The following is a 23388-nucleotide window of genomic DNA, read 5'->3' on the forward strand; positions in this document are numbered from 1 at the left end:
GGCACCCTAAACCAGGCACCTCCAGAAGATGTAGTGATTGCCTCTCATTGCCACATCACAGACCTGAATAAGATACCTCATCTGAGATGCAACCTCCAAACAGAAGATGGGTCTATCTTCTGGAAACTGTGAAGGTCTTTTGTTCCTTCAGGAGGTTTATCCTAAGTCCACCTTGTCTTGGCTATAGCTTTGCAGGTGTGGCCATCCCCTATCATGTCCTCAACACAAGAGTAGCCAGTGTCCAGTGGGCATAGCATTGACTTCCCCAGCAGGTGGAAACAGTGCCTCCTGCTCACAGGTGCCATGTTCCAATCACAGCTGGGACAGTGGCATTCTTTGCTCAGGCATCTGAGCTTCAGGGCAGGCTGTCCACTGTGTGTCCTTCCCTGAGCCTGCTGCCCCCACCCAGGAGGTCCCTGTCACTACTCCACACTAGCTGCCTTTTTTTAGTCCGCCTGGTCCAGGCAGTTACTTGATGTCTGTTTTCCACTAAGCACCAGGTCAAGGCCCTAGCAGTCATGAAGCAGAGGCTCCCAGGTCTGAGCAATGACGAGCTGCTGAGAGCCCTGGTTGCACTTAGTTATAGACTTTGTTGACAGCGGAGGCAGCCCCACCTGGGCTGCACCTCTTCTGTGAACGGCGTGCCTTGCCTGGCCCCTCACAATGGCAGCAGCCCCCTAAGTCCACGGGACAATAGTGCAATTAAACCCAAGTTAAACAGACACTTTTAAACTACTTTGAGCTTCTGTACTTTCTATGATTTTCTTTTTGGTTTTGTTTTGTTGTATTGTGCTTTGAGATCATGCAGAATCTTAGACATTTCTCAAATGTTGAGTATAGTGACTGAGCGGGGAGGCCTGCAGAAGCCCAGCTCAGCCACACTGCAGCAGAGACCCTCTGCCTGGTCTCAGAACCTGGATGGTGTTGAGCCAGCTTCCCCGGGTGGTATAGTGGGCAGTGGCTATTCCACAGATGGACACACCCACTGGCAGCCCTAGAGAGAATGCCCCCAAAGAAGGCAGAACGAAGGGCTGTCCTCGGACATCAGCCTTTTGTTGTTGTTTTGAGACAGTTTTATGAGGCCCAGGCTGGCCTCCAATTCACTATTTAGCTAGCCACAGATTGCTTTTTCTAATCCTCCTGCCTCTACCTTTCAGTTCTAGGATTACAGGTGTGCACTACCATGTCCTGCTAAGATGTCAGACTCCATGCAATGAAGTCTTTGAGACTTTGAGAATCCCCTTGAGAATCCCCACTGGGATCTCTCTGTCAGACAGGGGAATTCTTAAAATCATGGTAGGTAGTACCCACATAGACCCTGATTTACTGCTCAGGTCTCCTAGCTTATCCCCTCCCAGGAAGGAGAGCATGGCTAGCCAGTGAGTCTTAGAGAGGCTGGGTACCTTATTCACAATCACACAGTGAACATGGACCAGGACCTAGCTTGGTGAATCTGCTGACCTGTGCTGATGCCAGCATGGCCAGGCCCGCACAGCTGCTGTGCCTACTGTTTCCACTTAGCACGGGAAACCTGCCTTTGCCTTCCAGAGGGCAAGTGCTTTGTACACCCAAATGCTGGGACAACCACACGAAACCCATATGGAGATCTTTACATATCAAAGTGTAGAACCTGTAAGTCAGAAATCCGTGTGGGGCTGGAGATGTGGCTTAGTAGTGATGAACTGAGCATGCACACCACAGCACAGACCAGAAACCCTACAGGGACCCAGAGCGTGCCTACATTCCGGCACTCAGGCAGTGGTCAAGACTGCCACAGCTTCCAGACCATCCTGGACCACACAGTAAGAGCCTGTCTCAAAAACACTAAACTTAAAAGTTAACAAACTTAGAAAGGGACATGATCGCCACAGTGTGGTCCCCATGTTAAATGTTCACTGCAGGAACTTGTCTTAACCTGTAGGCACAAACATTTCTGGGAAAGCCTCTGAAGGGTCTTTGAACCAAAAGCCTCACTTTGGCCTCCTCTGAGCTGTCGAGAACCGTCAACTGGGACGTATGTCTATAGCCCTGGCCGGGCACGCTGCTGCCTCAGGTTCAGTACTCAGAATGTCAACGAATAATAAAACAGAGAAGGTAACACTGTTTTGAACACAGGCCTGTAAGGCCACAGGATGTATGCCAGCAGGGCATCTCACGGTGAAACTCTTCTAACCTGTCAGTACAGCGTGGTTTGCAGAGAGAGGAGGACACTGTGGTGGGGGTGCTTCTTGTGCCTCGCCCTTCAGGAGGGATAGAGACAAGTTCTCACTTGGGACAAGCAGCTGGCCAGTGATTGTTTCCAAGTCTGTGTCTTTTTTATCCTTTGAATGTTGAGCCATGTAAATGTATTATTTATTTCAAAACTAAATAAAATTTACATTTTAGAAACTCAATTCTCTTAATTTTTCAGTATTAACAGTACTTGAGTCAAATACCACAAAATCAACACCACACACGTTTTTAAAATCCTTTCCATAAAATACTGGGAAATGCTTATACCATGGTGACTTTTTTAATGATTTGTTTTTATGTGCATTAGTGTTTTGCCTGCATGTATTTCTGTGTGAGAGTGCCAGGTCCCTTGGAACTGGAGTTACAGAAGGTGTGAGCTGCCATGTGGGTGCTGGGCATTGAACCCCAGTCCTCTGGAAGAGCAGCCAGTGCTCTTAACTGCTGAACTATTTCTACAGCCCCTACCATGGTGATCTTAAAAATACTGAGTTGTGGGGTGAGGGGGATGGTTCAGTGTGGAACACTTGGCATTCCACCTCCCCAGCATTGTCCTTCACCCTCCATACCCCCAGAAAAAACCTCTGTAAGAAAACACCAAGCCGCTTGGGCAGGCAGCTAGCAGTGAGCAGTGTGACCAGTGTGTCTCCACAGGAGCCTAGCCATGCTCAGGCATGGACTTTTCCCCACAATCCCAGTGTTCATTTGTATGTTTTGTGCTTGTGTGTGTGGATGTGCATGCTAGCACAAGTCAGAGAGCAACACTGTGCAGTCAGTCCTGCGTCCTTCCCCTTCACACAGGTTCCAGGGATTAACTCAGGATTCCAGGCTTGGGGGGCAAGCACCTTTACCCACTGAGCCACCTAGACAGAAAAAATTAAATGTCTAGATTTCACTGGAGGTAGAAATTTCCACTTCCCCCTTGACTGGGACAGTGGTTACATCTGTGCAGACATTAGTCATAACTCATCAAGTTACAAATTGATGCCTTTGTGTTTTATCATGCAGAAGTCAAATCTCAAGTTTTTATAGTCAGAGCCAGTCATCAAAGGGTGAGGGCGTGGCACCAGTACCAATTACTGATGTTGACTTTTTTGAAACAGAGAGGGGCAGGAATAGCCTAGAACTTATTATGTAGCCTAGGCTGACCTTGATAATTTTTTGAGACAGTCTCACACAACTAAAGCTGATTTCAAACTGGAGACCTAGCCAAGGATAACCTTGAACTCTGCCTCCACCCGGTGAGTGCTGGGATTACAGATGTGCACCACCACGCCCAGCTTTATTTGGTGCATGAGTGTTTTGCCCCCATGTAAGTCTGTGCACCACATGTGTGCCTGGTGTCTAAGGTGAGGTCAGAAGAGGGCATCAGATCCCCCGGAGATAGTTACAGACTGTTTAAGCTGTATGTGGGTGCTGGGAATTGAACGTGGGTCTGAAAGAGCAGCCAGTGCTCTTACACACTGAGCCCCTCCAGCCCCTGGCTATGAACTCTTGATCCTCTGTGCTGGGATCACAGCCAAGCACTACTGTGGTGGACTGCAGTAGGTGGACAGGACTCCAGCCTATGTGCTTCCTTCCTGCCTCCTGGGGAGCCACCTTGTCTGTAAAGGGTTTGAAGTCACGTACAGACCTACGGCCCATGCTGCGACCAGCACAGAAATAGAGCCAAGGTTAAAGCAGATGGAGTCGGTGTGGAAAGTGACACAAGCCAAGGGTGGAGGCGGCAGCAGGCCACAGCACCAGGGCAGGCCTGCCCTTCCAAGTCCAGGGGAGGCACTGAGTAATGAGCCTCACTGTGGCTCAGTTTCTGTCCTTCCAGACAGGCATCAGGGGCCAGATAATCTAGCTCATGAACTCTCTAACTGGGGTGTGGTACAGATCTCCTGGGGACACATTTAACATTTTGTTGGGGCAGGATACATTGGTGAAAGGTGAAATTCATGAAGCGAGCAAATAAACCAAGGGAAGAACAGACGTGATCACCTCCTACTAGCTGGTAGTGGATGTCAGCACAGAGCCTGGCATAGCCCCCTCCAGATCTGCTCAGTACCGCACGCTCATGGCCTGGATGGCAACACCCAACAAGGTGGCCCTTCCTGGGGCTGGGGAGCCTAGGGGATAGATAAGCCACACACGCTGGGGCCACCCACCCTTCCGCTCTCAGAAACTACCACCCGATGATAAGTGAGGCTGTGCTTATCAGAGAGGCACCACCTCTCCAGGCCTTCTGCTTCCCCGAAGTGCAGCTGTGACAGATCTGGAACAGGAACCAGGCCTTCCTCTGAGGAGGCTGGCGAGGCTTCTCCACCCCTCCCAGTAGTGAGGCCCCACCAAATCAGTGTCCCAAGTGAGTCTTTGTCTTTGTGCCCACCCAAAAGGCACATGAGCTGGGGCCCAATCAGCAATGGTGACTACCATGACACCTATGTGCTTGTCACCATGAGCCAAGCTCTATGGTGCCAATTCCTCCCATAAGGTTCCACCCTGCATCTTCCCTGATGCCACCATAAGGCCTAAATAGTGCACTGTCCCTCCTCCAGGTCAGGCAGCTCAGGAGAGGTCATCAACAAAGCAGCAGTCTGTCTACCTGAAGGAGACCTAGCCCTCACCAGCAGACCCCAAAGGGCACTGGGCTAAGGAGACACGAGAGCAAGTCAACACTCTCAACAGGGGCCCAGCTTTCTAGGCTCCCCAGGAGCTACTGCAAGCCACTGTTCCCATCCTGTAAATAAGGAAACACCACCATCAATGACATCCTTTTTTTTTTCAAGACAGGGTTTCTCTGTGGCTTTGGAGCCTGTCCTGGAACTAGCTCTATAGAACAGGCCGGTCTCGAACTCCCAGAGATCCGCCTGCCTCTGCCTCCCGAGTGCTGGGATTAAAGGCGTGCGCCACCACCGCCCTGCTATCAATGACATCCTTAATCTGGACCTGGAACCTCCCAGAAGTCCAGGGGGATTAACCGTGAATGGACCAAACCTAGAGTTGGGGAAGACATTAGCATCCATCACCCACAACTGCCAGGGCTTAGAGAAGCAAGTTAGGCAGAAGTAGAGCTTCCGATCTAGATGTAGGATCAGTACCTGCCAGTAACTTCTTGCCCCACTTTCTGGAATTGATAGGGTGTGTGTCACATTTTTAGGCCTGAGAAATGACCTGAAATCCCTTGGCAGTAATAGTAGGGCCCAGAACAGAGGCAGCAAGGCCTAGGGCCCTTCCCGCTCGCCAGGCTCTCCCCACCCTCCCTCCTGTGGCCCAGTACCCCGGGACTTTCCCACCCCTAGGCATGCTGTACTCAGGAGCACTGAGCAGCAGGTGCCCCAGCCAGGCTGGCCAATACAGCGGACTGCTGGCTTCTAGTCCTGGCAGAACATCATGGCCCACAAGCCCACGCCACAGAGGTTGAATTTCACAGTCCAGCGAAATCCCTGGGCAGGGTGATCTGGCCCTCCTCCCCAGTCATAAGAAGCCCCCAATCTTCACAAGTTCCCAGCAAAAGCCAGCTCTCCAGGCCTGCCAAGAAGCTCGCCTAGGGTGACGACAACCAGCCGTAAGCCCCATAAGCACCACGGCATCCACTGTGAGAGGGGGAGGAGCCCATCCCTGGGGCTGGGAAGGAGGCCTGGAAGGCACTCCTGGTCCTGATGGGACAGAATGCTGGGAACCCTCAGCCCATGGTGGAGCAGGTACAGTACCAGAGCTGAGCTCAGAGGCCCAGGGCGAGCACTTGCCAATCCTGAGGGCTAAAGGGGATGACAGGGCCAATTCCAGGCCGGGGTGGGGAAACCTATGATTCAGAGTGAGATACTACAAACACACATGGCCTGGCTCCTCCTCTCCACTCCTGTCACAGCTGCCTGCTCAGCCCTGCTCGTCCTGGACACAGAATCAAGTCCAGCTCCAAGGGCCATTCACGAGGCTGACAGCACAGGGCAGGTCAGTATTGCGCTCGCCTCAGCACATTCTGTCCTCTTGCTCAGCCGTGTCAGTCCCCACCCTCTGTCCCCGCTCCTCTCCTGTTTGGGTCAGCTGTCACCTGCCCTGGACTCTAGGTCCTCACCCATATCCTTAGCTGAGCAGGGAGCCAGTGCACTTGAGCAGGAGTGTGAAGAGCCAAGGCTCTCTTAAGAGCCTGCCTGACTTGGCAGCCCTAGCCCAAATGCATGCTACAGACCAGGCAGGTTCTTCTGTACAGTCAGAGATCCATATATGTAAAGTGCTGGGTACAATTCTCTCAAAAATACTTCTGTCCCCAAATACAGTGCCAAGGGTGCCCCTGAGTCTAGGTTTTGCCTGTGAGGTCCAATGGCTGCAAAAAGGGTGGTAGAGGCAGCTCATCCAAGGCCTCGGGGAAGCGGCCGGGTGAGATGGTGGTGACCAGCACCTGCATAGCTCGCACAAAGAGGGAGGGTGGCGCCAGCCCTGCTAGCCACTGGAACTTGTCCTCACCCAGCAGCCTCTGCCAGCGTAGCCGGTCTCCCAACAGCTCCCGTCGAGCTGGGCCCGCAGCACCCCCCATGGTGTACAGTGCCAGCAGGTCAAGCAGCAGCAGGCGGCGCTGACATAGCTCCCCAGGCGAAGTGGTGCTGGAGGTGGCAGCGTTGACGGTGGCAGAGGCGGCCTCAGCAGCCGTAGGGACTGAGCTGGCGTCCCGGCCCAGCTGGCGCAGCAGCAGCTCCAATGGTGTAAAGCCACCACCGTCTCGCAGGCCTGGAGAAGCTCCATGGCCAAGCAGCAGAAAGAGGCACTCGGGGCGCGCAAGCTCACAGGCCACATGCAGCGACGTGCCACCACCCTCCACACGGCTGCAGCCACGTCGGTCCAGAAGGCGCATGCGTTCTTCGAGTGGGAAATCCCGCACAGTTCGCAGGATGCGCCGCAGGATGCCCACGCGGTTGTAGCGAACTGCCAGTGCCACATGCGGTCCCGGTGCGTTGCAACAGCGGAAACCCGCACTAGGTGGAGCGAGGGCGCGCCGGGGGAAGGTGGCCAGCAGGTAGTGAGCATAGGCTTGGTGGTCGTGCACGAGCGCGTATAGCAGGGCCTCCGACGGCGAATAGGCGGTGGCGCGCCCGCGCTCGTCCCAGTGGAAGGCCTCGCTGGCACGCATGTCCTCGAGTAGCCACACGGGCAGCAGGTCGCGCACTGCCTGGTAAAAGGCGAAGGACGACTTCCTGCACTGCTTCTGCACCCGCAAACGAGCTGAGCCCGCGCCCTCGGGCGCGCCATTGGCACTGCGTCCTGGCCTGGCGTCCCATGGCATGCTGGTCTCTGGGAGTCTCCTGGCCTTAAGGCATGGGTCACACCACCCAGACCAACCTGTGGGACGAAGGAGCCACGTGAAGCCTTGGTCACAACTCCCTCAGCCTGAGAAATGGCACCCACCCTCAGTCTTTGATGCCTCTGTCAGAGCCCCTTTTCCTATCACCAGCCTTGCCTCTACTAGTCACTGCCCCCAGCTCTGTTCTCTCCTAGGTCCAGAGTCATGCTTGAATTTCGACGTCTGCACCCCGTCTCTCTAGTTTCTGCTAGAAAAGGCTGGACCTGCCGGAGCCTTCAAGTCTCCCAACCCTCTGCAGCTCTGGGATCTTCAGGAAGAGCGCCTGCTCCCAGCTGAGCCAGGTCCCGCCAGCTGCAAATAAGGAGGAATCCATGTGACACCCAAGACTCATGCCCATAGCACAAGCAGCGGAGCCCAACTCATCCAGCCTCAAACCTATCCCCAACTCCACTTCTACCCCGGCCCCCAGGAGGGTACCCTTGAGAGCTTCTTCCCAAGAAGGTCATGGATGTAACTGTTCATTCACACACACCTACCCGGTTCCTGCAGGAGGCCCTGGGTTCTACAGATGTGGTTTTTCACTTTGCCGCACAAGACGCCAGCTTCCTCACCAGCAAGAAAGTGGTGGCCGGTGGCAGCCAGTGCGCCTAGCAGTCCGAGTAGGGGAGTGGCTCTGGTCTTTCATCCACAAACACTTTTGCTGCCCATAGGAATGAGCGCCTGGGAGGAGAGAAAAGATGAAGTCAACAGAGGGATCGGAGCGTTTACTATCTGCAGTTCACGCCGGGTCCGTTCACATGAGGCCAGTACCGCCACCCCATTTTCAACAGAGGACAAGCTAGTCCAAGGTCAGTCACCAAGTCAGGCTGGACCAGGATAAGAGTCTAGGTCTCCTGCGTTCCAGACACTGCAGACCCCGGCTTAAACCCCGCCTCAGCCCCTGGCCACCAACCCAGCCCGGCCCAAGTGCCCTGCCACCTTGGGCAAGGGTAAAGCCCTAGGTCACAAGGGACACGGGACGGCGAGTGGGCCTTGTCCACACACTGTGTATCACGACCATTCGTGGTAGTTGGGTTGCAGAGGTGGGCACTAGGGAGTGGGCTGCGGCAGCCGCCCCTCTGGGGCGATGCCATGACTGCAGCGCCTTCCCGAACCTGGGCCCCCGCGCCCCAGGTGTACTGTGTGGGCACGCGTGGGGTGCAGGGTGGGTTACGTAAAGTTCGGCCGTCCCACGTCACTGGGCAGAGTCGAGTCACGGCCGCGGCTCCGTGACTGGAGGTTGGGCCGCTGGCCAGATCCTCCCTGACCCTTCCCGGCAAGGACCGACCGACCTCGACCGTGGCGGCTCCGGGGCGCGCCCGAGTGTCTGCTGGCCAATGGCCAGGATCGGGGCTGCACCTGCGCGCAGGGACGCCAGGGACAGGCGACTCACCAAGCCGCGCGACCCTGTCCCTGCGGCGAGTCGGAGCGCGCCGTCCGTGCACCGGCGAGCAGACGGAGATCCCACGATGCCGGACGTGGAGAGAGCCGCCGCCGCCCGCGCCCGCCGCACTCTGATTCACCGCGACCCGGTCTCCGGGTGCTGGTGCCGGTGCGGCCCAGAGGCGGGCGGCGGGCGGCGCAGTGCGGCCGGGGCCGGGCAACACCGCGGGACAGGCCGCCGCCTCCATTGGCTCAGGCTGCCGGCCCCCGCCGCAACCCATTGGCCGCTGCGCTGCACCATTGTTGCGTCACGGGCCAAGGGGCGGGGCGCTCAGCGGGGCCCGCGGAAAACTTCGGAGAAACTTAGGGGCGCGGGGGTGGAGGGTGAGAGAGGCCGGGGACGGGGCGGAGCTTGGAGGGCGGGGCATGAAGGGGGCGGGGCGAGTCCGGGCAGTCGCCTGGAGCTGGGTTTGTGAGGTTCAAGTATTTGGCCACAGGAATGGGCTCCCTACCATGCATCGAATGTGGCTGTCTTTGCTCTTCATCTGAAGCAGAGTCTTTTTCTGGGAACGAAGCTGGCATTTTATGCTGTTTTTCACTCAGGAGGAACTGGGCAGGCCACCTAGCCTTCCCACAAAGGACCCTGAAGCTTGAGGTCCTGACTTTGGGAGGTTTAGGAGTTCAAAGTCCATTCCAAAAGCACTGTTACACCTAGGCCTTGGATCTCCTTACCCCCACATTATCCGAGGCCAGGACCTTCCTGGTGAAGAAGTCCCAAATTCCATCCACAGGCTCTTCTGTCTTCTCCCAGAATGTCTTAGCAGCCCCATCTTGGCGCCTGTGTTCCTCCCAGACAGTCGTGGCCCTGCTAAGGCAGGGGCTGAGGGACTTAACTAGGCTGAAGTCTGTCTCACCTGGGTTCTCTGAGCAAACCCAAGCAGGCATCTGCCCAGAACCCCAGGCACACCCACACTTTCACACACACTTGCGCACTTTGGGGGCATCCTGTAACCCTATACCCCAGAAGGCCAGATAAACAGTCCCAAGAGAGAGGACAGACAGCTTGGTATGTGGACATCTTTGTAACCAAGACCACAAAACATGTTTACACCAGGCTGCCAGCTGTGATCCAGGACCCCTTACCACCTCAAGACACTGTCACCTTGTAGACTAAACCAACTCCTAGGAGACCCATGACAGTCCCCAGGCATGGCCAGGAGGGAGAAGCCAGGGTGCACTAGGCTTGGGGTCCAAGCCTTTCTTTTCCGGGCCTCAGCTGTCAACAAGTCGTCTATGTTTCTTCAAGTTTTCTTCTTCAAGATGTCTCAATATGAGGGGGAGTGTGGCAAAGTGAATAGCCTTTGGGAGCCCCCAGCTTCTCCATCCTAGGGAGACATGGGGAGAGGGCGTCCACAGTTCATCACATGACTCCTTACCCAGTTCTACTTTTCCAAGCTTAAGGTGAGGCTTAGCTCCTTCCCCAGCAGTTCTGTAAGGAGGGGGAAAGGACACAGGCTGCAAGACTACGGGGTACGTGGCTTCAGGGACTCCTCCGTGTTGTCCCTCTGACTTCCTCTCCTAGCTGGGGTTCCCTGAGGACTCTAAGTCCAGCCTGATCCCACTTCTCCACCGCTCAGAAGCATTGTGTGAGCCGGGCGATGGTGGCGCACGCCTTTAATCCCAGCACTCGGGAGGCAGAGGCAGGCGGATCTCTGTGAGTTCGAGACCAGCCTGGTCTACAAGAGCTAGTTCCAGGACAGGCTCCAAAGCTACAGAGAAACCCTGTCTCGAAAGACAAAAAAAAAAAAGAAGAAGCATTGTGTGCACAGGGACTTAGCCAAAATGTCCAGGTGGTTTGCTGAAAGGAATCTTCCAGAAGAGTATTCAGAAGGAACTTATGCTAGAGAGCAGGAGGGGAGGCTGAGGTCAGGGGCCCCAGCTAGTCCTGTGGGCCTTACCTGTTGAGACAGGAGCATGACTGTAGGCTGCAGACCTGGGGTGCAGGTAGAGCTGGAAAGTTATTTTGCTTGTTAGTTTAGGCATAACACAAAAATAATACTGGCTCCAAAGCTACAGAGAAAACCTGTCTCGAAAAAACAAATAATAATAATAATAATAGTACCGGCTCCCTGAGAGGCAGTGAACTGGGTAGGACGATGTAGAGACACATAACTAGCATTTAAGCGGCTGGGAGAGGTGGGTTGCCATTAGTTCTGAAAGACCTCTGGAGCGGGGAGACTCTCAAGTCTCAGGATAGCATGACCCCCCCAGGAACTCACGAGAGACTGTCCTTGCTGCAATCATACGAGGTTTATTGACAGGACAGGAACCCGTGAACTGGGGCCAAAACTCATTTCCCACACAGGGGTAGAGAGTTGACCCCAAGTAGCTGGGAGGAGTATTTAAGGGAAGAAACCATAAAATTCCGAAAATACCAGTGATAATCACAAGGGGGTAACTCCCTGTTTCTCAAGATTATGATCTAACTTTGAGTTCCTGAAACTAGCTGAAGATAAAGTTAGTCACTGAACCGGCTAATCTAGATTTTTGATTCTTCTCTCCCTGCTTAGATTTTTGGCGCTGTTTTTTCTGCTGGAGGGGTCTGGATTTATCCAGGTCTTTCAGTTCAAGGCCATGCCGAGTCTTGTGGAAAGACCCCAGGGAGGAGAGACACAAGAAGCTGGTAGCTCTGAAAGTTGGGTGAGCAGATTGGCCTTTAGTTCAAGGCCATCCTGAGCCCCACTGTAAGTCACCAGAGAGGAGAGGGACAAGAGGCAGATAGCTGAAGTCTGAAAGCCGACAGCTACCCTGTCAACCTAGACCCATCCCTGCCTTGTGGCCCTTATGTGGCAGACAACTTTGTAACTTTCTCCGTCATGGCACCAAACAGCCCCTACCCTTAGCAACTTGCCTTTTTCCCAAGGCCACTGCCGTGGCTTGAACTTGTCCCTTGGGCTCATGCATTGGACTCCAAGTCCCCAGTGCAACTGTGTTGAGAGGTGGTAAACCAGGCTTTGACCCCCCCAGCAATGGCTGATGGTTTTTTTCTGGAGAGGCCACTTGATAAAAAGTTCCACCTTTTGGTCTCGCTCTGCTCTCTCCTCCTCTCTCGCTCCCTGTTCCCTAGCCTGGAACTATAAGGATATTCTTGCTCCTTCAAAGTTGCCCTGTTTCAGTGCTCTGTGGCTCCAAGAGAAGCCCGTGACAGCCGACACCACCCATCTTCAAGACCTGCCCACTGCTCTTGGGTGAGAGGCTTGCTGGGCAAAGTGCCCTGGCATAAAGGATTCCAGTGCTGTGAACATCCTGCCCATATCTGTAGGGACCACAAGCGAGGTCCAACCATGACCCCACCCCCAACATGTCATTGCTGCCCTCCAGGGCTACCCAGATGACGCTGTAGATAGTCGTAAAGTGAAGTGATTCCCAAAGAGTCAAAGGAGGCCCCAGAGTTAGGGTGGGGTGGAGATAAAAGAGAAAGTTTTGCTAACTGGACAAAGAGTTTGACCTTTGACCCTGATATGTGTTTGCTGAGACCTGACCCAAGGCACACTTTCCTCCCTCGTGGAGAGCTTGTCCCCTGCCAGGGTAAAAGCTGCTGGGTCTGCATGGGCAGCTGGGCTGCTGGTGAGGGTGGAGTGAGGGAAGCGGGAAAGGGCGGACGAACCGAGGACCACTGCAGGCGAGCGCTAGGACCCAGGACACTGAGAGACTAAGCAGGAGGGCTCTGAGCAGAGAGGGCACGTGAGCCACTCTCTCAGCTCTGAGTGGCTGCTGAGGGGCCACTGCAGAGGAGGCACAACAACCTACCGTAGAGATCGGGGTGACGGCTGAAGGGCCACATAGTGCATGGGTTCCACTGGTTTGGGTGTGTGGGGAGAGTCCAAAGTTTCAGGCTAAGTACCTGGAAGCTGGAAAGAACCAAGATAGGAGCTGGAAGAGATGTCTCCATAATGGCAGGAAGTTGGGGAGAAGCCTGCCTGAGGATGGACTGCTGGGATTAGGGGTACAAAGAACCAGGGAGATGGTTCAGCCAGTACACATTCCTGGTGCCAAGCCTGTTGTTTTGAGTTCAATCCCTGGGACTCAAGGACACAGTGGAGGGAGAGAATTTCCTCCCTTGGGTTCTTCTGACCTCCACTCGAGCTGTGGCATGCACATGTATGTACATGCACACGTGTGTACACATGCACATACATACCCACACACAGCTGAGACAGCACAGAGGAGAAGTGAAGCCCAAAGCAAGAGCCTAGTACTTCCAGCAAAGGCAATGGGCCCTCAGAAGCAGAAAAAATACTAGGGATCCTGGAAGCCAAAGAGGCCTCAGAGAAAGGTATGGTCAACAGAGGTACCAGGCAGCCAGGACGAGAACATTGCCACACGTAGGTCACTGTGTCCTTTACCAAGGTTGGGTGGAGTAAGGATCCTATTTGGACAGGGTTCAGAACTCAGCAACCAGAGGACTGGATAGCAAGGAGGGTGAAATAAGGTAACAATAACAGGCTCGTGCAGTGTGTAAACGTGCCCAAGAGTGGGGGTGGCTGCACACGGGCACACGAATCCATCCAGTCACGCTCTGCCCTCACATGCCTGCTCATCCCTCCTGAGACACCGCCTTAGCGCAGTCCCCAGGCAGCCTCAAAGGGAAACTGTAAAGCTGCTGGGGAGAGTGCGTGTGGCCCGCCCTGGTGTGGAAACCTTTTAGAACGATGTCTTGAAAAGACTAGCAGGGCTGGCACCTGCCTGGAGGGAAGGGGATCTCAGCTGGGGACAGATGCATGCTGCTTTTTGTGGGGACCGAAGGTTGAGCATGGATGCCAGGGAGGGCACAGGTACGAGTGACAGTATGTTACACCTACTCTGACAGTTTCTTAATATTTTACTTACACATAGTATACATACTAATGGGTGTATCATGACATTTTCATACATGAACATAATGTACGGCAACCATATTCACCCCATTACCCTTCCTTGGTTCCCTTCTGTGTCCATTCATCCCTTCGTCTTCCTGCCTTATCCTCTTATTGCTCACCTTTCTTTATTTCTATCTTTACCTGTGTATGCATGTGTGTAGTGCCTGAGAAAGCCCAGAAGAGGATGTCTGATCCTCTGGGACCGGAGTTACAGATGGTTGTGAGCCACCATATGGGTTCTGGGAATCAAACTTGGGATGTTTGGGAGAGCAGACCACTGAGCCATTTCTCCAGTCCCCACACTGTGTGTGTGTGTGTGTGTGTGTGTGTGTGTCTGTGTCTGTGTGTGTCTGTGTGTGTGTCTGTGTCTGTGTGTCTGTGTCTGTGTGTGTCTGTGTCTCTGTGTGTGTCTGTGTCTGTGTGTGTGTCTGTGTGTGTCTCTGTGTGTGTCTATGTGTGTCTCACTGAGTTTTACCAGGTTGTTTCTGGGACTTGAGAACACCCTACAAGTGACTGCACTCCCTTCCCTATCAGGTGATAACAGCACTAGACACTGTGGGAGAGCTGGGTCCCCAATAAGCCATTCATTCTTTTTTGAGACATGGTTATATATATCCTAGGCTGGCCTCAAACTCATCATATATTGAGTAGGATGGCCTCAAACTTACGAGAATCCTGCCTTCACTTCCCAAACTCTGGGATTCCATGCCCTGCTGTTTCTATAATGCTGGGGGTTGAGCCTAGGGCCTCCGCATGCTAGGGAAGCGCTCTAGCAACTGAGCTGCATCCATGGGCTTAGTTTTCACTGCTCAGTGAGGAGGGGTGGAGCTGGACAATTCATCCACTGACTACCTAGAGGTGTTCCCTGACCTGAGCTCCTGCACAGCCTGTGGAGCCTGACACAGGCCGGGGACAGCCCATGGAAGCACAGTGCAGGCTCAGCGACATACAGAGGATGACAGCAATTGCAGCACATGGAGGCGCTGGTGCCAGACTTGTTGGGTTCTACGTAGCCAGCCCCCCACCAGTTGAGGACATGGGCTAGGTGACTGCACATGTCAGATGCTAGCCACATCCCTGCAATATGAGTCAAGTGCAATATCAGCCAGGGAGGTCCTCAGAGATTAAGAAGGTATCCTAGGGCATACCTTCCCAGGGGCAGGATGGGCAGAACCAGGGAAGGAAGTGACCAGGAGCCTGTGAGTCAGTAGCGGGCCTCCCATGGTTGTCCCCACCTCAGCCAGGTCCTGTCTTTCTGCCACCTGGCTGAACTAAAACTTGCTTGGTTTTTAAGGATGAACCCGTGCCCCACCCCTGGGGCCTTCCTCAGAGCAGAGAGCCTCCAGTCCTCCCATCGTCCTCTTGGTCCATCCCACTGGTCTTTCAAGCTCAGTCTGAGCTGCCAGTGAGACTGGAGATAGGACAAAACCAGGTAGACACAAGGAACTCACTAGAGGAGCAGGGGCTGATGCACACAGCAGAGGAATGGCGAGCCAAAGCCAGCTGGACCAACTCAGACCAGCACTCCAGTGTGAATAGGCAGCTCCCACACTAGCCAATAAAGATGCGCCGCTGTGCCCGGAGTCCATAAGTGGACAACCTCTTGCTTTGCCTAGTGAGGCCAGCCTGTACCACCGGGTGGGCACTATGGACAAGCCAAGTGGGAAGTCCTACAGGCATCTGCAGGCAAGCTAAAGGGGAGGGGCTCCTTGGAGGGCCTTGGCAGTGCCTAGAAAGGCCACATTATTTCTTTGCAGTGCTGGGGATGGAACCTCACATCTGACCACTGCTTTGTAGGTGCCCTATTCCAGTTAATCCTTGGCTCTCCACAGGAGATTACACACATGATGCTCACTGCAGTGACTCGAATGTTTCCTAAGGAACTGAGTCCTTGCCAGGTGGTGGTGGTGGCGCACGCCTTTAATCCTAGCACTCGGGAGGCAGAGGCAGGTGGATCTCTGTGAGTTCAAGGCCAGCCTGGTCACAGGAGCTAGTTCCAGGACAGGCTCCAAAGCCAAGAGAAACCCTGTCTCAAAAAGCAAACCAACCAAACAAACAAAAACAAAAAACTAAAAAAGAACTGAGTCCTGGGAGTAGAGGTGGCTCATCAGTTAAGAACACTTGATGCTCTTGTTGAGAACCCAAGTTTGGCTCCCAGCACTCATGCTGGATGGATCACAGCTACTCTAGTTCGGGGATTTGATACCCTCTGCTGGTTTCTGCAGGCACCTCCACTCGCTTGTACATACACTCATACACACAGACACGTAATTAAAAATAATCTTCACAACACACTTGAGCCTGAATTTCATATTCAAATTCACATGGTGAAACAAAATATAGGCATCAGCCAAGTACCCAGGAGATGCATTATTTTGCTGTGTAGCCTGCATTCCTGCCTTTCTGTGAGCTAGGCGCTATCGCCTCTCTCTTTTGTGTCTTTATAGGATTCCCGAATCCAACCATTCCTGATCACCCAGGCTTTTCCATTTTGTGAGCTGGTAAATTATGTTTTTTTTGCTTGGACCAGTTGGAGAAATACTGCACTCATAGGGATTGGCTGTGACACCCCACGTGCCATAGTGATGGTTGTGCTCTGTGTTCTCAACAGGTGACTCATGGCATGCCAGCTACAGCACAGCCACAGGCAATATCAGAACCTACACTACATTTTTTTTTTGTTTTTTGAGACAGAGTTTCTCTGTGGTTTTGGAGCCTGTCCTGGAACTAGCTCTTGTAGACCAGGCTGGCCTCGAACTCACAGAGATCCGCCTGCCTCTGCCTCCCGAGTGCTGGGATTAAAGGCATGCGCCACCGCCGCCCGGCCCCTACACTACATCTCACCTGCCCTGTGGAGACGTTGAATCTTTTCCTAGAGGACGGTGAGGGTCCCCTGGATCCCCATGGGCACAGCCCTGCCAGCCACAGAGACTGCCCCAGTAACTAAATTGCCATGCCTTCTTTCTTATTTTAACACTTACTTGTCTTTATTTTATGAGTATCAGTGTTTACCTGCATGCATGAATGTGCACCATATATGTGCTGGTTCCCATGGAGACCAGAATAGGGTGCAAAGTCCCCTTGAAGCTGGAGTTACAGATGTATGTGAGCCACTATGTGGGTAAGGGGAAATGAACCCAGAGCCTCTGCAAAAGCAGCATTTGCCCTGAGTCCTTGCTCCAGCCACAGGGCTCCCGTATATTTCCACAGGGGAAAGAGTGTTGAAAGAAAAACAAGCATGAAGCCTCGGCCTATCATGGCTGGGGCTATCATAGCCCTCAATAGGAAAGCGCTTTCGTAGCAGACAGGTCCATCCCCCAGGGGCTGTTGTCACTACCTACAGAACGGAAATGCCTCTGTCAACTGTACATTTAATAGTTCCAATAGTAGACAATCTATAAAGAACTATAAAAATTAAAACAGCAGTGCCGGGTGGTGGTGGCGCACACCTTTAATCCCAGCACTCAGGAGGCAGAGGCAGGCTGATCTCTGTGAGTTCGAGGCCAGCCTGGTCTACAAGAGCTAGTTCTAGTTCCAGGACAGGAACCAAAGCCACAGAGAAACCCTGTCTCGAAAAATCAAAAAAAAAAAAAAAAATTAAAACAGCAAAGGGAAGTCACCCAGTCAACAGGCTTAACCAACTGAATACTCAGTTCTTAAAAGAGGAACTAAAAACTCATTCCACTAAATATTTGAAAAAGTAAGTGGTCGGGGCTGGAGAGATGGCTCAGTGGTTAAGAGCATTGCCTGCTCTTCCAAAGGTCCTGAGTTCAATTCCCAGCAACCACATGGTGGCTCACAACCATCTGTAATGGGGTCTGGTGCCCTCTTCTGGCCTGCAGATATACACACAGACAGAATATTGTGTAAATAATAAATAAATAAATTAAAAAAAAACAGGTCTGTTATATAAAAAAAAAAAAAGTAAGTGGTTAACATCTTTACTCAGCAGGAAAAATGCAAAGTAAAGCTTATTTGAGATTCCACCTCACCCCAGTCAGAACGGCTACACTCAACGAGACAAATGGCATCAGATGCTCGCAAGGGTTGGGAGGGTGGGGCTCTTAATTCACTGCTGGTGGAAGTGTAGACTGGCGGGCCACTGTGAAAGTCAGAATGGAGATTTCCCAGGGAGCTAAATAGAACACTATGTTGGCCAGCTGTGCCGCTTCTGGGTACAAACCTGAAGGAATCTAAGTCCTTTGAAAGAGCCACACAGTCAACAGTTACTGATCTAATTGAGTGTTTACAGAGGCAGGGCCCACTGACAATATGCTGTATCATTGTCCTTATCCCATCTTCTACTGTGCTAGGTCAGGATAGGCAGGCTATTTTACAGGTAGGGACTGAGGCTGGCAGGAAGGACACGGTAACACTGTCAGCAATTTCCTCCTGGAAAAAGTCCCTTAAGACTCAAGAAGCAAACTCAGAAACCTTAGGAAGTCCCTGCAACATACCAGATTCCCACGGCCTCCATCTCCCTAGTGTTCTATGAGCTGTGAGGATTGCTGAGGATGGGAGACTCCCAGAACCATGGAGCTGCCTGCAAGGAGTACAGAGAGCTCCAGGTCTGCAGCTCCCATGAGTCATTGCACACGTGGGGTCGCCTTGGTGGCGCAGCTGCCTTTGAGTCACTCATGCTCCTGTAAGGAACCCTAATAAACTCACTGGCTCACCAAATCTGACTTTGGTGGCATCATTCCTTTGATGTCCTTGGTTCCCTTTCTGGATGGGCGTCACCCAGCACCATGACCTTCATCCCCTCCCAGGAAGGGAAGGTTTTAGGTATGTACATTCTGAATAATCCCATTGGGGTCTTGTTGTTGGTGTTTCTGTTCTGCCTGGTTCCCGGAGTTGTTAAGTCCCAAAGAAATCACACAGAGGTCTACATTAGTTATAAACTGATTGGCCCAAGCCGGGTGGTGGTGGCGCACGCCTTTAATCCCAGCACTCAGGAGGCAGAGGCAGGCGGATCTCTGTGAGTTCGAGGCTAGCCTGGTCTACAAGAGCTAGTGCCAGGACAGGCTCCAAAGCTACAAAGAAACCCTGTCTCGAAAAACAAAAACAAAACAAAAAAAACCCTGATTGGCCCATTAGCTCAGGCTTCTTATTAACTCTTACAGCTTATATTAGCCCATTATTCTTGTCTATGTTAGCCACGTGGCTCGGTACCTTATTCAGAGAGGCAGTCACATCTTGCTTCTTCTGTGGCTGGGTCAGGACTGCAGACCAAGCTTTCCTCTTCCCAGAATTCTCCTGTTCTCATTGTCCCACCTCTACTTCCTGTCTGGTTGTCCTGCCTATACTTCCTGCCTGGCTACTGACCAATCAGCATTTATTTAAAATATAATTAACAGAATGCTGACAATTGTCCCTGAGTAGGGTCTGTCTCTCCCATCATAGGTCCCCATCTTGCCAGGTGGTGGTGGCACATGCCTTAATTGCAGCACTTCTGAAGAAGGCAGGTAGATCTCCATGAGTTCAAGGACAGCCTGGTCTACAGAGTGAGTTCCAGGACAGCCAGGGCTACACAAAGAAACCCTGTCTCAAAACAGAAGTCCCCACCACATGACACGAGACAGGTAGAGATGGTGAGCTAGACTCTTCCATCTCTGGCAGGGGAGATTGGTTGCCACAGTATTTCTGAGTAATGGCGTTGGTTTTCTCTACAAACAGGCCCTTGGACCTGAACTAAGAACTCTAGGTGTGTAGACATGGAGATTTCCAAGAGGACAAGGAGACATCTTGTAACATCTATAACTAGCCAAAGCCAATGCCTAAAGCCCTGGTGGCATCCTCCCAGGGGCAGCCTTCAGCCTCCAGGAACTTGAAGATGCTACAGAGTGATCTTGATTGGCAACTTGACTGAATTGAGAGCCACCTAGGAGATTTGTAGGGAAAACTTTTACTGTGTCTGCAAGGGCATTCCCAGTGCCAGCTGACTTGTGGGCCAGAAATCAGATGTATGCAGCACCACCCAATAGACTAGGAACCTAGGTGGAATGAAAGTGGGAGCTGCTGGGTGTGGTAACCTGTGTCTTTAATCCCAGCACTAGGGAGGCAGAACACCGGGCAGGTCTCAGTGAGTTCAAGGCCAGCCTGATCTATGTAAGGAAGACTAGGCCAGCTAGGGCTACACCAACCCTGTCCTAGGTCGGGGGAGAAGAGAGGAAACAGGAGAAAGCACCAGCATGTGCAGGCTCCACTCTTCTAAGCCAGTGTCCCCATGGTATCTTGAGCGGGCTTGCTTGTTTGTTGGGTTGTTTGGGTTTGGAGACAGTCTCACATTGCAGCCTCAGCTGATCTTAAATTGAGGATCTGATGCTCCTGCCTCAGGCTCTCTGAGGGCACGCCATGACAGCTGTGTGTCTTTAGTCTCTTCGTCGGCTCAGTGCCCATTCAACAAGGGACTCCCAGGAAACATCCCGGCCTTCATCCTGAACAGTGGGAACACTTCATGTGAGGTGCCTGTCTGAGACTGAGCCTGCAGACAGCAATGCTCAAACTCCTGAGCCTTCAATCCTACACTAATCTAGTGAATGCCCTTTTATGATTACGTAAGTCCCATGCAATTATATACAATATGGCCTACACATATTCCTTTGGTCTTGTTCCCCTAGAGACTCCTAATAAATATACCAGCCACACCAAAGTCAGATATGAACCCTCTTTTTCTCCCAGCCATCTCCACCCCACTTTTCAAACTGAAACCTCCACCACACCTCCCTGAACCCTAGCATTCAGGCCTCAGGCCCTTTGCACGTGCTGGTCCCTCTGCCAGATATGCTTTTCCACAGAAGCCAGCTGGTTTGATTTCTGAAGTGGCCTGGCAAAAGGAGTACACCTACCCCACCCTACTCCACCCCACCCCACCCCCAAGCATCCTGCCTAGAGGGTGGTGATTCCTTTAGGTCAACTCAGAGGGTGGGGCCTGCCTGTCCTGCCAAGAAGGTGGAAGTTGCCCCACAAATGAGGATGACTAAGTGGAGAGAGAGTTAATCATGGTGTGGGGGGGTCACCCTGAGGTGCTAGGATGGAGGTGGAGGAGGGAGTGAGAAGGGGGCTGGAAGCAGGAAGTACTCATTCCTCTCTCACCTGCTGTGTCCCAGGGGCGAACAGGGCGCACAGCTAGACTTCTGGGAAAAGAAGCTGCAGTGGCCCAGCCGGATCCTGACCAGGACCCAGACCTGCCGGGCTCCTACCAGTGGAGGCACAAACTCTGACGCCCTGGGGGGCCGGGAAGTTAGTAGGTCAGAAAGGTGAGGAGGAGAAAGCCTGTTCGCCCCACACCCCCTGACCTTCGCAGCACCTGGATTTCTGCCGGGCTGTGTGACTTTGAGAGTGCTGCTGGCGGGAGAGCTCAGCTGCTCTGAGGAAACAGCCCCACCTCTCTGGACCAGAAGGTCAGAAGCAGTTTTGCACATATAGCCGCCACATCTTCTGCGCTACCTCTCCTATTTACACAGTGCCATTCCGAGCTGCCAGCTCGAGGAGGAGCGGCAACGGGCAGTAAAGCAAGGCAGAAGAATAAACCGAGGCCGGGGTCGGGGGCAGGACTAGCCCAGGTCACACAGATCAGAAAAGTCTTAATGATACAATGGCCCCTGCATGTCAACCTGCCGTCGAGAGCAGCTTTATTCTGCAGTCGCTCACAACCCAAGCGGCCCGCATCCTTGCATCTTCACTGTCTCGCGTGGTGCAAGGGGACACTCTACAAGTGCCTAGGGCAAGGAGAGGCGTCCAACCCGCCCATCTAACGCGTGGGGCCACAGAGAGATCACGGGGAGGGGCAGCATTGTCCAGCAGCTCCTCCAGGGAGAAGGCGAGGCGTGGCCTCTGTATTCCTGTCTGTGCAGCCGAGCAGCGGGCAGCACTGCCCCCTAGCGGTAGAGGTGGGCATCGCGAAGCCTCCAGGGCGCGGCGCCCGGGAGGGTGCCAGGTCCCCGGCCGCCAAGCTCCAGGAATCCGCTGAGTCGGCGGGTTCGGGACCCACTGCTGGCAGCGCTACCCATTCCTCCAGCTATGCACTCTCCGCAAGCCCCTTTCTATGCAAGTATGCCTCCTGCACTCAAATCAGGCCCGGTCCTGGCTACCCCACCCTGCGGCCGGGGCCCCTCTGCATCCGGCACAGGCCTTCCTGTCCTCCACGACCCGCTCCTCTCGTGGCAAGACTGGTCCTGCCAATTCGTTTATCCACCTCTCCTTGGGATTCCCATAGACTCCCAGGCTTTAGGTTGTGCAACACTTAAATCTACAGTGCTTCAAGGTGCTGGCGAGGGCTGTGTCGACATGCCATTAAGGCGTTTGCCCCTACTGGCCAAGAAACACACTAGCCTGTGTCTGCACATTGCCCTCTGCCTGCAGACACAGGCAGACAATTCCACCTCGCTTCCGGTCACAGAGCCAACCGTGCTCTTCACCTGGAATGCTGTGCTCCCAGCCTAGCGTGCTCGCCTAACTACACCTCCAGGGAGCTTCCTTGGTCCCCTTAGGCCCTGGCCTGGCTTTCCCCAGGTGCACATTTATGAGGCTCCTGGGCGCCTGCAGGGCTGAAGGCTGAGAAGACGCAGACGTTGGAGTCAGACAGCCTAAGGAGCAAGGTTCCCCGTACCCACCTGGCACCTAAGAGGTGACGTCGGTTGTGACACTGACTGCTTCGGGGCAGGGACCCCCAGTGACACACCAAGAGCACATAAAGTGTTCACTGCTGTCTAGATAAGACCTCAAGGTTCTTTGGGAAGCTATCTCCAAGAGGGACCAAATCAGGAAAAAAGTCTGGGAGGGGATCCCCAGCGGGGAAAAAGGGTATTTGGTCAAACTGTCAGCCCACCTTTCAGGCCTTTAACCCCAGCCCCGGGAACACAGGGGCAGGCTTGGGCTCCTTAGAGAGTTGTAGGCCACCAAGAGATACACAGTGAGACCAGCCGGGTCTACAAGAGCAAGTTCCGGGAGAGGCACCAAAGCTACACAGAGAAACCCTGCTTCAAAAGACAAAAAAGAGAGAGCATTGACCGCCCATCCAGAGGACCTGGGTCCAGTTCCCAGCACCCATGTGGCAGATCACAGCTGTCCATAATAATTCCAGTTCTAGGGGATTTGACACAATGCAGGTAAGTAAAACTAAATTAATTAAAAAATAAAATATAAACAAAAATAAAACAAGCAAACAAACCAATGAAAGGGCTAGACTGAGCCAGGTCTGGTGGCTCATACCTGCAATTCCCACACTCAGGAAGCTGAAGCAGGAGAATTGTGCGAGTCTGAGGTCATCCTGGGCTACAGAGTAAAACCCTGTCTCAAAACAAAGAAAACAAAACTAATGAAGAAAATGCTGGACTAGAAGGGGAAGGAGGGTGAGAGAGAGGCCTGCACATTGGTACGGCAGTGACCCCTGAGAGGCAGTGAAATTCCACCACGGTAGCAGTTACTCAGCACTGTGTAAGAACCAGCCCTGCAGGGCGGCTGAAGACAGCAATGTTTGTTATTTCTCATTGTTCTTCAGTGTCCTGGATGGTTCTACCTTCTGTGGTATCA

General features: G+C 53.2%; 1 protein-coding gene across 4 annotated transcripts; it reads right to left on the reverse strand.

Annotated features, from left to right (window-relative positions):
• Nucleotides 1-76: 76 nt before the first annotated feature.
• Nucleotides 77-9167, reverse strand: Ankrd9 (ankyrin repeat domain 9). 4 transcript variants are annotated; one of them, XM_050154626.1, is made up of 4 exons: nucleotides 8946-9167; nucleotides 8050-8233; nucleotides 7670-7864; nucleotides 77-7551 (listed from the first exon to the last, which is right to left on the reverse strand). In XM_050154626.1, the coding sequence occupies exon 4, from the start codon at nucleotides 7493-7495 to the stop codon at nucleotides 6515-6517; it is 981 nt and encodes a 326-aa protein (XP_050010583.1). In that variant the 5' UTR covers nucleotides 7496-7551; nucleotides 7670-7864; nucleotides 8050-8233; nucleotides 8946-9167; the 3' UTR covers nucleotides 77-6514. The 4 variants fall into 4 exon arrangements, with proteins under 4 accessions (XP_050010583.1, XP_050010582.1, XP_050010584.1 ...); XM_050154625.1 differs by lacking the exon at nucleotides 7670-7864; XM_050154627.1 differs by lacking the exon at nucleotides 7670-7864 and having other exon boundaries at nucleotides 8046-8233.
• Between the last annotated feature and the right edge of the window lie 14221 nt (nucleotides 9168-23388).

Source organism: Alexandromys fortis, unplaced genomic scaffold, assembly GCF_014885135.2.
Source record: "Alexandromys fortis isolate MF-2015 unplaced genomic scaffold, M_Fortis_MF-2015_v1.1 scaffold_91, whole genome shotgun sequence".
NCBI lineage: Eukaryota > Metazoa > Chordata > Mammalia > Rodentia > Cricetidae > Alexandromys > Alexandromys fortis.